This window comes from Molothrus aeneus, chromosome 3 (assembly GCF_037042795.1).
Source record: "Molothrus aeneus isolate 106 chromosome 3, BPBGC_Maene_1.0, whole genome shotgun sequence".
In the NCBI taxonomy this organism is placed as follows: Eukaryota; Metazoa; Chordata; class Aves; order Passeriformes; family Icteridae; genus Molothrus; species Molothrus aeneus.
Window position 1 is genome coordinate 95,192,497 of NC_089648.1, and position 16,424 is coordinate 95,208,920.

Here is a 16,424-nt window from a genome sequence, read left to right on the forward strand (position 1 = left end):
AGATGTTTAAAACATAGGATGGAAAAAAATGCTACAGATAAATAACAGATGCACCTAAGCAAATTATCTACAGGAAAATGTTAAGAGCAGAAAGCACTTCACATTCCACCAAAATTTATCCTGAAATCTAAGAATGGAAGTATTCATTGTTAATGGCTATCCTCGAGTAGTTAAATTCTGCTTTTAGTTATAAGGCTGTTTCATTTCAAAATTTTGTAACTCTACCTGAGCTAAGCTTTTTACTTGGCTGGCTCTGATGACAGGATGATAAGAGCTATGGAAGCAGAGTACTGAGTTTGGTCTATTTGGCAAAATTATTCTCTGCTTTCATAGTAGTTATCTTTCATTGAACTATTCACTGGTTTGTTAACATGTGCCTCTGAGCAGTTCACAGTCCAGTAGTCTTTAACTTAGCCACACTTGACCTTCCTCCTACAGCCACACATTTTGTATCTGAAAAGCATCATTCTTCCTAAAGCACTTTTGTCTGGGAAGTGCCAGTCTTTACCTGAGAGAGGTTCCATTGAGCTTGTTGGTTTTGTTGCAATCCATACTTATTTTGTGGTGGTGTGACCATCTGTCCCACCATTCCACCTTGAGGTCCAACGACAGTTTGAGGAAGTCCCATCACACCAGTTGGTGCAGTACCAGTAAATCCATTGGGCACTCCCACTCCTACCATCACGCCTGTGCTTTGTCCCATGACTGGCACTGATTGTCCCATCATGTTTCCCATCATCCCAGTTGCTGCTGGCACAGGAACTCCCATGGCTGGAAAGCCTTGAAAGTGAGTTGATGGTTGTGTGGTAAATGGCATAGAAGACGAGCCCATGAACATGCCTGTACCAGAGAAGGTAAGATTTCAGAAGAAGTGTCTTGTGATTTTCCACCCCCATCCCATAAGTCAGAAGTGCACCAAAATAATTGTAAGTATAACTCTGTCCATCTGTATGTCAGTGCTGCCAATTTAGCTTCTGGTAAAAGCAAAAAATTACTTTAAAACTCTCAAAGGAAAGGGACTCACCACGAGCTAAACTGCCAAGAAAGTCTGGCATCCCTGTGGTGAACCAGAATCTTTCAGTTGCTGTATTGGAGGTCTTTGTGTTCACACAAACACAGCTAAACCAAAGCTCTGACAGTTCTGCAGGGGATCCTGACAGACTGCTGCCTGCACACTGGAGACTCAGACCCTCACTGATTAATTGCATGGCAGAATCAGATGTCACAAATCTTTCTGTAAATTGTACACTTGATAACTTCAACAGCTATAAATAAATTAAAATCACATATATGTTTTTCTTTAGCATCCATATTACATTTCAGTAATTTTTCTCAGTTTTATAAAAGCTGAAAAAAAAAACCTTCATTTGCATATAGTTTAGCAGGTATCCAACCTTAGCTTTATACTTGTACTTTTCTAGATAAAGATTAAAATAGGACTGCACAGAAACCTTCACAACATTATTTACCCGGAGCATTTTGCTGCTGCATTGTTCCTGTGCCATAGAGTGATAAAATGGAGTCTTTGGAGAGTTGTTTCTTCGCTGACTCTTCGGATTTTGTTGTTTGCTCAGTAAATAGATCAAGATCCCCGGCTGCTCCAGACAAGGTGGCAGCTGCTGGTTTAGTGGAAGTGCTCTGGGAAATAAAAGACAAGACAGACTACTGAAAGAAGCCAGCAAAAGACGATGTTAAGTATTTGCTGTACAGCCTTGCCCCTCAAGTTAATAAAACCTCAATTATTTACAGAAACTAAATTTAAGTGAATGGGAATTTAAAAATATGTGGTATGACTAGAGACAGAAAAAAGCAGTACAGGCAATATGGAAAGACCTTCAGAGCAGATGGAGGTTACAAAACAAAGAAAACTAAATCTTCAACCAGCTTCAGGGCATACACATACAGATTATTCATTCCTGTTGCTTCTACATTTTTCATCAGTGAGAAGCATAAATCAAGAGCTGGAGTTAGATTATGAAAAATAATTAGGAAATCAATAAGGAGATTAAAATTCACATCTCATTAATCCTCTCATAGGCAGAATAGATTAGAGAAGAGCTAAAACAAAAGATTAAGTGCTTTGAAATGTATCTTTAGAGAAAAGGCAAAATTTTGGTTATCTACTTCAAGTAATAAAATTTCTAAAATACATTGTTTATAATTGGCTTAGAGTTCTGTAAGCACATTTCACTTATTGAGAAAGCACAATTATCTAAAACTTACTGCAATCTACAAATGAAACCTAAAATACAGGCAGGCTGGCAGGCTTTGTACTGCTCTTGCAATAGAATGTTTTGTAAGCAAATTACATGCAGTCTCTCAGTGCTGTTATGCTGCTGTTCATACCCATACAGTTCCATGAGGGGGCTTTCTTGGGGAACCAGGCAATACAGAAGTTCTTGTTATATTCCTTAAAATACACAACTCATCCTGTTACCAGTGGGAACTTCTAATGCAAATCAACTGCACGCACAATGAAAAAGAGCCAGGACTGCAAATCATACTTAAACTATGGCCCTATTTAGTCCAGCTAAGTGATCTCCAACTGCTTAGCATATACATATACCTACTGCACCTACAGCTTGCATGAGTTTCAACTCTTCTCCATACTACTCAACATGTAACCAGGTCTGTTTATTGAGATACCCAAGTTTAGCAGACAAAGGACACCACAAAATGCACAGATATGGAACACCCCTACAATCTTCCTTAAAGCAACTATCTCTGATCTGCTGCTTTTGCTGGTGTGCTGCTGACTAAGCCCTGAAAAGTCCACTATGGTCACACTGGATTTGTTACAAACACCACAACACAAATATTCAATATGCAGCTTCAAAAACACATTAGGTGTATGACTTCTGAAGTGCTAAAATCTCTAGCGTAAGATGGTGCCATAGATTAGGGAAAAAAACCCCAACAACACAGAACAATTCTGTTACCAGCTGAATTTGCAAGAAACCAGCAAAAGAAAGAACTGCAGATTCATACAGTTGATGGTGAAAATTTTCCAAAACTGCTGTAGAAAGAGAAGAGAACAAAAAAAAAAAAGGGAACTTTTTGGAAAAGTGAAAAACCTGCATTTATACTACAGCCAATTTGGGCTGAAGTCAGTAGGACTTAGTGGGCAACCAAGAGTGGGCTGACAGCACTACAGAGGGAAAGCAAACAGAAAAATACCTATGAAACCTCTCTGGCCACTCTACCATTAAATTTTCCATTTTTTTTCTGTACATACTAAAAAAAACTTTTTCCTCTTCCTTCTCACAGTAATTTCTGATTGCAAAGCAAATTAATTTTTATTTAAGTGGGTAGTAGGAAGCCCTATTTGAGACAATTCTTTATCTGTGTGACATAACCAGTCTTTAAAAATACCAGAATCAGATTTAACAACACATTCAGGTAAAAGGCCATCCTGAAGAGCAGTATTGGTTTCCTGTGCATACACCCAGGAAGGCCCATTACTGAATGGTTCCCTGCTGGCATGGATCTCCCGTGGTGCCTGCTAGGACAGCCCCTGTGCCACAGCCAGGCTGCAGGGAGGAGCACACAGGAGCACTGCAAGTGGGTGAGCAGAGGGAGCTTCCCCTCTGCTGCCTGCAGGCAGCAAGGAAGGGATTTACTTTTCTCTAGAAGGCAGAGCTGGAAACCTGGAGGTCTGATCATGTTATGTTTACAACCTAAGATTAAATGTTCATTTAATGTCTCTTCATTTGGTTTGGTTTTGGAAGATCCTCAAAGGAGCCAAAGCACCGGACGAGCACTCCCTGAAGTGTTCATCAGCTGAATAAATGGAAGGTAATGCAAAATACATGGCAAGAAAACAGCAGGTGGCATCCAAGTTAAAAAACAACCAACACTGACATGATTTTTGTACCTCTAACATTGTCATGCTACCCAAGACCTCTATAAAAACACACCTGGCATTCATATAATCATTTTCCTACACACAGTGCTCTTAGTGAGTCATTATGCTAAACCTAAATGCTCATCAGGTGCTTAAGAATCGTACTGATAAGCAGTTTCATGATATCAGTGCAACAGAATTTCTCCTACAAACTGAAAGAGAGGTGGCAACAGAGGAAATGAAAGAGGGAAGTGGGACAATGGGACACGTGGAGTTGAGAGAAGGCCTGCAGGAGAGAAAAAAGTACATGTGCACTTTCCTGCTATCTGCATGTCTCTTGCCCTGGCTGGTATCTAGGAAAGCAGGGATGGCCTGCAGAAAAGCCAGGCCTCCACTGTTTTCCATTTGTATGGTGATAAATAATAGCCCCACACAACATTTTCAATTTCTCCTTGCAGACTGGAAGAGCTATTTGCATAGGGAAAATACAGCCTAGCACACAATTATTCTTAAGTAACCAAGGTACTAAGTACATTATTAAGGTCTTAAATTCTATATACAATCCTTACCTTTTTTCTCTTTGCACTGTAAATGGACTTGATGTTTATTTCAACTCTTCCTGTTTTGATTTTGCATATTTTGTTTTTAGAAATCTACCCAGTTCCATTAAAAATAATCAACTGTTATTTCCTGTTAATAACTAATGAGGAAATGAGCACTCAACTATATTCAGTTCACAAAGAAAAACACTAAGAAATCTCATCTGTTCCCTTGCATTTAGGAATTATCAGCAATATCTGAAAAATATTAAGATTTTTATCACTTTCTCAGATCATATCCAAGAATATAATTAGCCTTACAATAAGATTTAAAATTCAACTTTATTCTTCGCTGCATGTCCAGTACTCACAACAACCAATATGTTTCCTTTGCAATCATCCTTGTTTAGCCTTGAAAACATTTATCTTTCCTGCAGTCCCATTTCCAACTCCTTCTTCAGATTTCCCTTCTCTAGAGCTCAAAATAAATTTTTGTTCCTCTAGACCCTGTTCAGCTAACTCCTTCTGGTTCTGGAGTATGATGTCTGCTTTTTCACTGTGCTCCACCTAAGGCATTTAAAGCACCAAAGAGAGTATAATCATGGATTCATAAATGGTTTGGGCTGGAAGGATCTTAAAAACCATCAAGTTCCACCCCTTGACATGGGCAGGTCACCTTTCACCAGGTCAGGCTACTCAGAGTCCTGTCCAATCTGGCCTTGAACACTGCCAAGGATGGGGGGGCATCCACAACTTCTCTGGGCAACCTGTTTCAGAGTCTCACCACCCTAACAGTAAAGAACTTATTCCTAATATTTAATCTAAACCTACCCTTGTTCAGCTGGAAGACATTTTCCCTTGTCCTGTCACTAGACTCCCTAAGAAAGAATCCCTCCCCATCTTTCCTGTTGTCCCCTTCAAATACTGAAGGGTCACTATGAGGTGTCTCCAGAGCCTTCTCTCTTCTCCAGGTTGAACAACCCCAACTGTCTCAGCCTCACTTCAGAGGACCAGTGTTCTATCCCTCTGAGCATCTTTGTGGCCCCCTCTGCTCCAACAGGTCCTTGTTGGGACCTTCCTATGTTGGGAGCCCCAGACTGCAGGCAGGGCTCTCATGAGAGTGTAGCAGAGTTGGGAATCACCTCCCTGCACCTGCTGGTCACACGCTTCTTCTGATGCAGCCCAGGATACTATTGGGTTTCCAAGCTGAAAGGGCACACTGCCAGATCTCACTCAGATCTGCACCCACCAGCCCCCCTAAATCCCTCTGTGCAGGCCTGCTCTCAACTTATTGCCCAGCCTGTAGTCATGTTTGGAATTGCTCTAACTCCATCTGAAGCCATGGATACCAGAAAATATAGATGGGGTAAAGCAAACATAAGCAGAAGCTACAAGCATTTCAACTGATTGTATTGGAATAGGACTACATAGCTCTCCAGTCTTGCCCTGCTTAAATAAGACTCATGATAAAGCAAATTTCTGAAACAACACATTTTTACACAAAATCTGAGAACTTTGACACATTAACATCACCACAATTCATTAGTAAGTTGAAGCTTGTTTGCCAATCTATGGAACCATGCTAGACACACATGGGACCTCAGGGAAAAATGAGTATTTATGAACATCTCTTTATCTATAATAGTTTTTCAGATATGAATCATGAAAAACACACACCATCTCTATGAAAATACACTTTTGTAGCCACTGAACTGATTCTCAGCTCCCAGTATAGTACAATTCAAATCAGGCCCACATAGACACACAAAATCCAAGAAAGTTTAAGTTGACTAAATTTGAGTATCCTGCCCGGAGAAAGACATATATTAAATATTTCACTGAATGAATATTTCCAAACTTAATACCTCACAGTTCTCCCCTTCTCTTCCTCCCTATAAATGTCACTGAAGAATGAAGTTCACACTTTTGCTGGAAGACATACTACACAAAATTTGAAATTAACATCTGGCTAAAACAATTTAGGAAACTGTTTAAAGTATAGGTAAAAATGATAGACCTTTGCTCAGTTCCTATACAATATTTGGCAACAAACCCTATTCTAATACCTATAATTTAGCTATGCCCACTTCACATGAAAAAAACATCATTAAACATATGAAATGTTCTTCTACCCTTTCTGTGCCCATGAATAATACATAATTTATAGCACATGCCTTATAGCTAGTTCTACTGTAGAAGCTGCTTAAGGTAACTCTTCTTAAACCCCCGAGTTTGCTAATAGGCAAAATTCTATAAAAAACAAAATCACTCTGTTACATATTGTTCTTTACTAGTCCTTTACAAATTCAACAGTTTGCACAACAGCATAGAGCTATACAGAATGGTGGGAAGAAACATTTAAATATTTTTGAAAACTGTGATAAAGACATATATCTGAAAGCAGAGTCAAAGTACTCATGATCATCAATGCTCAAGTCACATTTGAAAAAGGAGAAACAAATGCTTTTGTTTTCACTTGAAAAACATGTCTTGGCTATGACAATGGACATAAATCCTAAGTTTTGCAGACATTATGATGTTTCAGTCTCATAATAAAACATTCAAACAGACATTTCTGTGCTCCACAGTGCCATAAACCAGAGTGCATTTAGCATCAAATGCTGCCTTTCAGGTTAAAATGGAGAAGAAAAGCAATCTTGTGAAAACTCAAGGGTCATACAGATCAGTTTGAAGAGCACCAGTAAATTCCCTTCTTTTTCAGAAGAAAAGCTCTCAAATCCCACTGCAGCACCTCAGACACACCTACAGTGCAGAACATAATGGTAAATATCTCAGCAAGAAAGCAAGCCATGCTATTCCACATTTTATCCCCTTCTTCTACTTAATTTTTTAAAATTTCAATACATTCTGTTAATAGATATTCAAACAAGTTCAAGTTAGGGTTTGACCATGGACTTCTACTTTAAATTTTCCAAATTCAAGCACAGGAACTGAATGTTAGGGTTTCTCAACTGCTGATCTGAGTTCATGCCCACTTCACCAATTACAGCCTCACACAAAATAATTTCACATTATAATCACACCTCTTATTTACTTCAAGAAATTTAAATAGACCAAGTCCTTAAACCCTCCCACAATAAGGCACCTGTATTCTCCTAACTCTTCTCTGAATCCCATACAACTTTTTTCTATGTTGCAAGATGAAAGCACTTACAAAATACTTATAGCACTGCCAAATGAGAGGCAACTTCTCCCCAGTCTCAGTTCCCAGGCTAGACACCACCACCTTGAAACAGAATGCATCCAAGGTCTTGATAATCCCAAAGAAAAACAGGATAATAATATTCAAGATAATAAAAAATTAGGATAATGATAATAATATTCTCTTTGTCCCACTTTAGCAAGCAACCCACGTAATCACCATCAGAAACCTGTCTTCTGCTACCAACCTGTGCTCCTGTCTCTTATCTGTAGATTATCTGATTACATTACATTCTCTTTGAGATACTGATTAAAAATGGAAGATAACCAAGAATTAAATCCTGCAATACACCATAAGGATTGTGTGCTTGATAAAAAAAATGCTTGCTGAAAGTTCTGTTTGTTACTCCTGATTACAGCCCTCAGAGTCAAGAAAAATGTCACTACAAATCTGGACAGGCTTGTTCACAGCAAGTGAATATATTAATGCTTTCTAGTATATAAAGAAGGTGATACTCACCAGATATTGAGATAGTATTGTCCTTTCTACCACTTTTTAATCAATTTAGTAGTACCATACTTAGTCTAGAAACTAGCACAAAGATGAACACCATGTCAAAATATTCCTCTCACAAAAGGTCCAGTGACCCAATCTTTATCACAGAAATGAATTGAAAATGTTATATACACATACAATTCAGTATGCTTTAGTATCTACTCTATTATTTAACCCATCACTAGTCATCATCACCTAGAATATCACCCTTCACTTTGCTTTTTTTCACTCTTAACTATTTAGCCTTCTTTTGGATTTCCTGTATTCTTCAGCTAAATAATTCTTTAACCAACAGATGACATCACATGTCCAAGGAATAGAAACAAAAGAAGGCTTTTCTCTTCTTTCTCAGGTTGCTCTTTTCTCCTGGGCACACAGTAACTACATACAGCAGTCATCATTTCCAGCTTCAGAATGACTGGAAAGGGGGAAAACCTGAATTCAGTGCTATCCATTATGTACAATACTACCCTTGGCCCCTTCATTTTGAGGCCAAGTGAAAAATTCAAAATTCTAGATTTGAATTTACTCAATCTACACTCAAATGTAATAAATTAAAAACTAAGGGAAGCTAGAAAGGGGTTACTGCTTTTCACATCTAGCTCTACAGGGATCAATTTTGACATAAATCATTAGAATACCAGACAACAAGCACTCAAATATTGCTGTTCCTGGTACTTTGACCAGAGACTTCCACAAGAGATAAGAACATCTACACCAACAATTTCCTTTGCAATTTAGGCTAACACATCCAAATTGAAATGCAAATGTACATGTTATTTCCCTAACTGTTTATGGGTAGCTTAACACATGGTGGGAAGCTTGCTCTATCTGTAGCAAGAAAGAAATGTGGTTTCAGTCTCTGAAACCCTCACTAGCATGTTGCACAGTCAGCCCTCAGCAGCAAGCAGGGAAAGGGAGAGTAAAGGATAACAAAATGTGTTGAATAACATGTATTTGCTTTAAGGCACTCAGAACTCCTTTTCATCATTATCCCTTCCACTCTGCATACTATGAAAACTAAAGGATGAAAAGAGTACAGATCACATGTCCCAAAATCATAAATTCAAGAATACACACAATTCTTTCTGGTTCAGCAGAGTGAGACAGAAAGCCCTACACAAAAATAAGCTTCTAAATGACCTTAGCAAAATGCCCCAGATTGAGAACTAACCCAGCACTACTCCAAAAGTAGGAGTAGGAGGAACAGGCCAGGCGTAGGAGTTATGCTACTCTCAAGTACAAGCTCCAAGACGATACAAAAGACAGATCAGCCCAGGTAGCAAGATAAATTTTTCTTGATATCTGTTCTTGATTTTGAGTATGAAACCTCAGACTCCAAATTTTTAGCATGTCTAAGAGAGAAGCATCTGCTGCAGCCTTTCCGAAATATCGGCATCACAAAACAATAAGAGGTCTTAAAAAGGATTACTTGATGCCAAATAACCTGAGAACATAAAGTTATATTCAGCAATACCTATAAAAAAAAGAACAAAAAAAGAATATAAAAGAAAAGAAAAAAGAAAACATTACTACCATCACCAGGGTAAGACAGAATCCAATTTGGCTGGATAACCAGAAAGACCACACCATGTACTTCTATATCCAAGCAGTCCAGAAGCTTGAAGAGGTGAGAAAAATATCAGTATTACAGTTTAAGCATCTCTAGTCATGAGGTGCTTAAGATGTGTAGAGAATTGTGCACTCCTTCTGTGTGAATGAACAATTTCCTGAAGGAAAATACACATGTGCATGCAGATATTTACACATACATATAACTAAATACACTTAATAAATTTTACCTGAGCAGGAGGTACTGCAGCTGCTGGTAAAGGATTAGAGATCATGGGGCCAAAGATATCCAGGTCATCATTCAGTGCTGTGACAGCAGCAGTGCCTCCATTTGTTACAGATGCTTCAGCTGGACCATCTAAAAAAGCAACAGAATCACTCTTAAAGTGAAAACTATGAGTATCCTAACACCATGAGAGTAATTAAAGCTGTTTATTCCCTCCTGCCCTGCCCCTATCAAAGATGTGCTCAATTTCTGAGATATTTTTCAGACTACAATATTGTTCAGATTCTGTAAAGACCTCTTTCCCAAAGAAGATGGCACATTACTGTCCTTGAGGAAAAAACCAAACAAAAAACAACCAATGACAAAAAACCTACTTAAACTTCCCTTAGGATAACCACACCAACTTAGCAGTACACACTACTTATTTTTTAGGAGTCTCTGCACACCAACATTTGTAGTAAGAATTTAAATAGATGTCTTACTGAGAAGGTCCAAATTTGGTAGCCAAGTATCAGACAAAATACACTCATCTGTGCTCCAGAATTAAAATTTACATTTTAGAATCCATGAAGTTATTCTTGATACATTTATTTACTTAATAGTACATAAATAAACTTTGCACTAGGGAAAAGGTCCACCCTTTTTCAAAAGTCCTTTGCACAGACTTTATTCTATAGCTCCATATGAGCACACCTGCCAGGCACACTGAACTAATAACCCATAAGAACCTATGGTTCTCACTCTTAGCCTTGGTGTCTGTAAGCCACTTTAACACATGAACACATTTACTGATCTAGGTGAAAGTGGATGCATGAAAAGAATCATGCCTTAAAGAGAATTTGCAATAAAGTACTTTAAAAGATACAGGGACAAAAATATCACAAAAGTGTTTTTAAGGAACAGAGCAAACATCCTCTTTTGATTTCAAGCTGCTCAAGAAAAAGGCATGAGAATTGGCTAATAAATTTATACCAAAGCATATAAGAAGTGGCTTGCCATTACATAGAGCTCAACAAATACAAAGGTGACTCTAGAATCTGCTGAACTTTATAAGGACTGGGTAGTCCTAACAAGCAAGTTTAAGAAAGCTTATATAGGCAATAGAAGAAGTTAAGTCTAAAATTAACCAATCTCAGTGCAGAAGTTAGACTTCTCTGGTAGAACAAACGAGCTGAATTAAGTCAAAACTTTCTTTGCAAAAGAAACACTGCCATGACTGGCACAGCTGTTTATACATCACAGGAGGGTTAGTATTCCAAAAACCCTAAAGTACACTACACTAAAAACACTACACTAACATCATAAGACTGCATTCTGAAACAATCCACTCAGAAGATCATTACCCACAGATGCTGTGCTGGTTTTGGCTGGGATAGAGTCAATGTTTCTCTCATTAGCCAATATGGGGCTCTGATTTGGATTTGTGCTGGAAACAAGGTTGATAACAAAGGGATGTTTTCATTATTGCCAAGCAGTGCTTGCACAGTGTCAAAGACTTTCCTGCTCCCTACCCCACCCCACCAGTAAGGAGGCAGGGGGTGCACAAGGAGTTGTGAGGGGACACAGCCAGGACAGTGACACCAACTACCAAAAGGATATTCCGTACCCAACAAACACATAATGCCATGCTCAGTAAATGAAGCAGTGGGAAGGAGGAGGAGGAGGAGGAGGAGGAGGAAGACCTTTGGAGTGATGGCATTTGTCTTCCCAAGTCACTGTTACACGTGATGGAGCCCCAATTTCCTGGGGATGTCTGAACACCTGCCTGCCCATGGAAAGTGGTGGATGAATTCCAAGTTTTGCTTTGCTTACAGCACAGCTTTTGCTTTATCTGTTACACTATTTTTATCTCAACCAACAAGTATTCTCACTTTTACCCTCTAGATTCTCTTCCCCCATCCCATGAGGGGAGTGAGCAAATGGCTGTGTGGGGCTTAGTTGCCAGCTGGGGAAAACTATGACAGATGGCTTCTCATTTCTGTCTGCCTGCCATGAAGGCAAAGTGGCCATGGGAATGAGTTAACACTAGTAGATCTTCTATACTGAGTAAAAAGTGAGCAGCTTGAGGAATGTGAAGTAGCCACCTCAGTCAGTTTATTACTCTTCTGTGATTTGACTTTGCCGGGGGACTGCTGTTGCACTGATTCTGAAAAGCAAAGTTACAAACTCAGCCATGATTATGATAGAGCTACTTAGACCTTAATGCAAAAGGTTAACTCTTACCCTTATTTCTGATGAATGGAAGCCAGTGGACAGCAAAATGACCATACGTATAATCTGCTGCACCATTTGATGCACATTAGTGCTTTGAGATGTGTGCATATAAATGTACTGGTCATTTAAGCATAAGCTTCTTCTGAGGTCATTCTGCAGACTGGCAGCTCCAAAAACATCTCCCCAAAGGTTCACTGTTTCAGATAAATTTAGGAATGAACTGTGCATAATTTTCAAGCAAAACAACTGTCAGGAATTAATAATTTAATGCTCTCATTTTCTCAGTAAGGCAATGTATTTAAAAAAAAATCTTTCTTGTCATATTCCAAAGTAGTTTAGATTTCCTGAATGTAAAGGTGTTTAACATAGAAGACTGAAAATTTAAATGCAATAATTTACTGAAACAAGCACTTCACATATTTAGAACAGTCATGACAGAACTCATTTGCAAAAATATAGTATCTTTCAAGTATTTAATATGCTTCTTATAAATTAATATTATGAAAATTCAGATTTTTGCTAGATTTGTTCTGTAAGAATGCTATTTGGCAATGCACATGCCTTTCATCTCTTACTGAATAAATACCTCTGTCTCCACTGATGCAGAAACCAGATATTTTGAATTACTGTTTACAACACTGTTTTAAGCTTGTATGAATAGTATTAATAGATGATCCTGTTTTACTGATTTCTCAAAAGGTAATAAAACAGACTCCAAAAACCTTCCCTGTTCCCTACTGAAAGAAATAAATTTCAGAATACAGAAGAAAACCTAACAATGTTTTCACTCCAGTTTATTACTTGTAGCAATATTAGTGTTTCTATTTAAATATATTTATATGCAGGCACATACAGGCTTGTTTTTCAACAAAATAATTCACACTATTATACAGAGATTATGGATAGTCTCAACTTTAACACACTAGGTCATGGATTAGGATGTATTTCCTCCTTTCCCTTCTCATTTTAAAATATTTCTGTAATATAAAAAAGATTACCTCAGCAGAGTCCTCAGATTTAATTTATTCTAAATATATCACTATTCCTACAACTTGTGCCACCTATCATTAAAACCTGATTAGAAGAGGTGGTGTGTATATGACAGAAGGAAACACAGCTGCAGCCTTTCCAGGGAACAGGTAAACATCAGATTAAGTTACATGGGCTGTCTGAGTATTTTGACACATTTATAACTTCAGCCATCACAGGATTACTTTGAAGCAATTAGCTTTTGAGAAACAGTACTTCCATCACTTTTCTGGAGAACACATCCATAGCTAGGAATAAAATGTTAGATGTAGCAAAAACCACTGCAATGAGAACAGATGCAAAGCAGGGCTTCCATGCTCAGTCAGAGAAGGGAATGTGAAGAGTCTACAGATGCTTTTCCTCACCCTTGCTCTTAGGTGAGGTTCCAAAACCTCTGTTCTTACAGTTTATGACAATATTACACATAATATATGACTGGAGTCTGCCACAATGTAACAGCAGATGATGCTTCTGACTTCAGATTAGGAAATCTAGTTTCAGTTTGATAGCAGAAACAGGAACTGTTTACCAGGATACTCAACAATACAGTGAAGGGTTCCAGTGAAGTTTACCTTTACAGTTCTTTTTCTGTACAGATTTGATTAATCCCCGACATGATAATTTCCAATTCAGTGCTGCCTTCTGTTATTCATATGCATCATAGATTTCATATACATCATCAACCCTTGGTATATTTATCTGCACCAATAGTGAGAAAGACCAGCAGAAGGGCTTCAAAGGGACAGCAGGAGAGGGAACAGCAAAAAAGCAGATCTGGTCTTAAACTCTAGGTTTCTGAAGCTCATGTTTTATGGGCCAAACTGTTTACAAGAACTTTGTTACTAAGCAGCCATGTATTTTTATATATACAATCATTTATGACAGCCACACCAAGACTTTCAATAAAGAGAATATGCATATGATTATTTTTTACACTAAATTACTAGAAAGGCAGAACTGAGAGAAATAGGTCAATAGTTCCAATGAAAATCTGGGGCAAAGATTCAAATAAGGTCTGTCTGGCCAAAATTATTGCAGAATTATTTAATGCATAAGTAAAATTTTATTTACTGCTAAAACCTTTGCAGAAAGGAAAAAGCATTCACAGGGAAGCAATTTCTATATAATACATTTGAAAATAAAATGTGGAAAGCCAGAAAGCTAGTAATGCCTCAAGTGGTTGTAAATGTTTTCCTTTTGGGTAGATATATTGCTTACCTAAGCATAATCTGAACATTGCAGCAATACTATAAATGTTAACATATTTACAAGCTCAGGAAGTGAGGCCATGCAAACCTCATGGGGTTCAACCAGGCCAAATGCAAGGTCCTGCACCAGGTCTGGGCAATCCATGCTATAAATACAGGCTTGAGGATAAATGGATTGAGAACAGCACTGCAGAGCAGGACCTACGGATCCTGGAGGACGAAAATCTGGACATGAGCAGGCAATGTGCACTTGCAGCCCAGAAACTCAACCGTATTCCGGGCTGCATCCGAAGCAGCATGGACAGCAGGTTGAGGGAAGGGATTCTACTTCTCCACTCTGGTGAGACCCCACCTGGAGTGCTGCATCTAGCTCAGGGGTCCCAGGACAGGAAAGACATGGACCTGTTGCAGCAGGTCCAGAGAAAGGCCATGAGGGTGATCAGAGGAATTTCTCCTGTAAGGAAAATCTGAGATGGTTGGGGCTGTTCAGCCTGGATAAGAGAAGGCTCCAGGGAGACCTTATTGCAGCCTTCCAGTACCTAAAGACCTACAGGAAAGATGGGGACAGACTTTTTATTAGGGTCTGTAGTGATAGAACAAGGGGGAATGATTCTAAACTAAAACAGAATACATTCAGACTAGATATAAGAAAGAAATTTTTCACAATGAGGATCATGAAAGCTTGCCCTGAGAGGTGGTAGCTGCCCCTTCCCTGCAAACATTCAAGGCCAGGTTGGACAGGGCTCTGAGTAACCTGATCTAGTTGAAGATGTCCCTACTTATGGCAGGGCGGTTGGACTAGATGACCTTTAAAGGTCCCTTCCAACCCAAACTATTCTAGGAGTCTGTGATCTATATGTGCATATATGATATTTATATATTTAAAAATCTATCTTCAATATTTTTTAAATGCAACTTTCTGACTTAGGACCAACCATGCTGCTTTTGGTACTTACCCAACAGTCCTGACAAAAAGTACATTCTCAGTTATGCTACATTCAGCTACGTTTCATATCACTATTAACCTCTCAAAACTTCAGAGAACTCCTTCAGAAAATATTCCCCATGCAGAAGCAGATAAGCAGCTTTTAGTATATCATATTTTACCTCCAATCATGCCAGATGAATGCTCCACACATCAAATTCAGTAAATACCATAATAAATCTGTTTCCTTCTAGTTATTCGTTGTAACTACAGTGGTTAATCCAGAATATGAAATTGTTTATTTTTTGAAGGGCACATCCAAACATGGTAAATTATGCAGATATGTAAAAAGCACTTTTCTTCTTTCTGGTAATTCTGTAAGGTAATATAATTTAAAACCACTATTTTTTCCTTTTTCTCCTTTCTATGTCAAAGTAATTTCTAAGTGGCATATCTTGGCAAACCCAGTGATCACAAACGGCCTGTGTAACATTCCAATATTTCATGGACATTTGTACATAACTATCATACCATTTTCTACAAAATATTAAGAAATAATTTACATCAACTTGGCATAAGTGGAGGCATCTACTTTGTAAGTAAAAAAAACCAAAAAACAAAAAAGAGCACAGAGCACAAGATTAACACTAGGGAGATGAAAATACAGCACCACCCATCATGTAAGTGCTGAAGAACTGTGGTTTACACACTGTGACTTTCAAACCAAAGAGTGTTTCCTATAATTATCATATTAAAAATTCATTTTATAACATCCTGTATTATTGATTTTAGTGTCAATTTTAGATCTCCACATTTTCAACAGGGCATTCTTCCAGCATGGGTAACATCCAAATAATTGTAGAGATGACTAAAAAAGCAGCTTCAGGCTTGGCCTACAGAAACAGGCTGTTATTTCCCACTGCTTGGGAAGAGAGGGAAGGAATCTGGGGTTGCACAGCAAGAACACTGACACTGCTGCCTGTAGAGAGCATAACAATATTTAGCTTGTTCATGTCCATTTCCCCACCTTTCTGTATGAGGAGTTCTGAACTAAAATCTATTCTGAATCAGAAAGCCAAAACCCATGAATGTTGTTGCATTATCAAAAAGTAAGTACCTAAACAGCATCTCAATAACAACCCCCTGATG

The 16,424-nt window shown here is 38.4% G+C and overlaps 1 protein-coding gene across 2 annotated transcripts in view; it reads right to left on the reverse strand.

Moving 5' to 3' along the window:
* SMAP1 (small ArfGAP 1) overlaps positions 1-16,424 on the reverse strand; it is an 87,428-nt gene that overhangs the window by 2,785 nt on the left and 68,219 nt on the right. For both annotated transcript variants that reach the window (XM_066547450.1, XM_066547449.1), the window contains exons 8-10: positions 9,904-10,031; positions 1,470-1,638; positions 509-840 (exon numbers count right to left, since the gene is read on the reverse strand). In XM_066547450.1, coding sequence (XP_066403547.1) covers positions 509-840; positions 1,470-1,638; positions 9,904-10,031 — 629 coding nt within the window. The remainder of the gene's footprint in view (positions 1-508; positions 841-1,469; positions 1,639-9,903; positions 10,032-16,424) is intronic.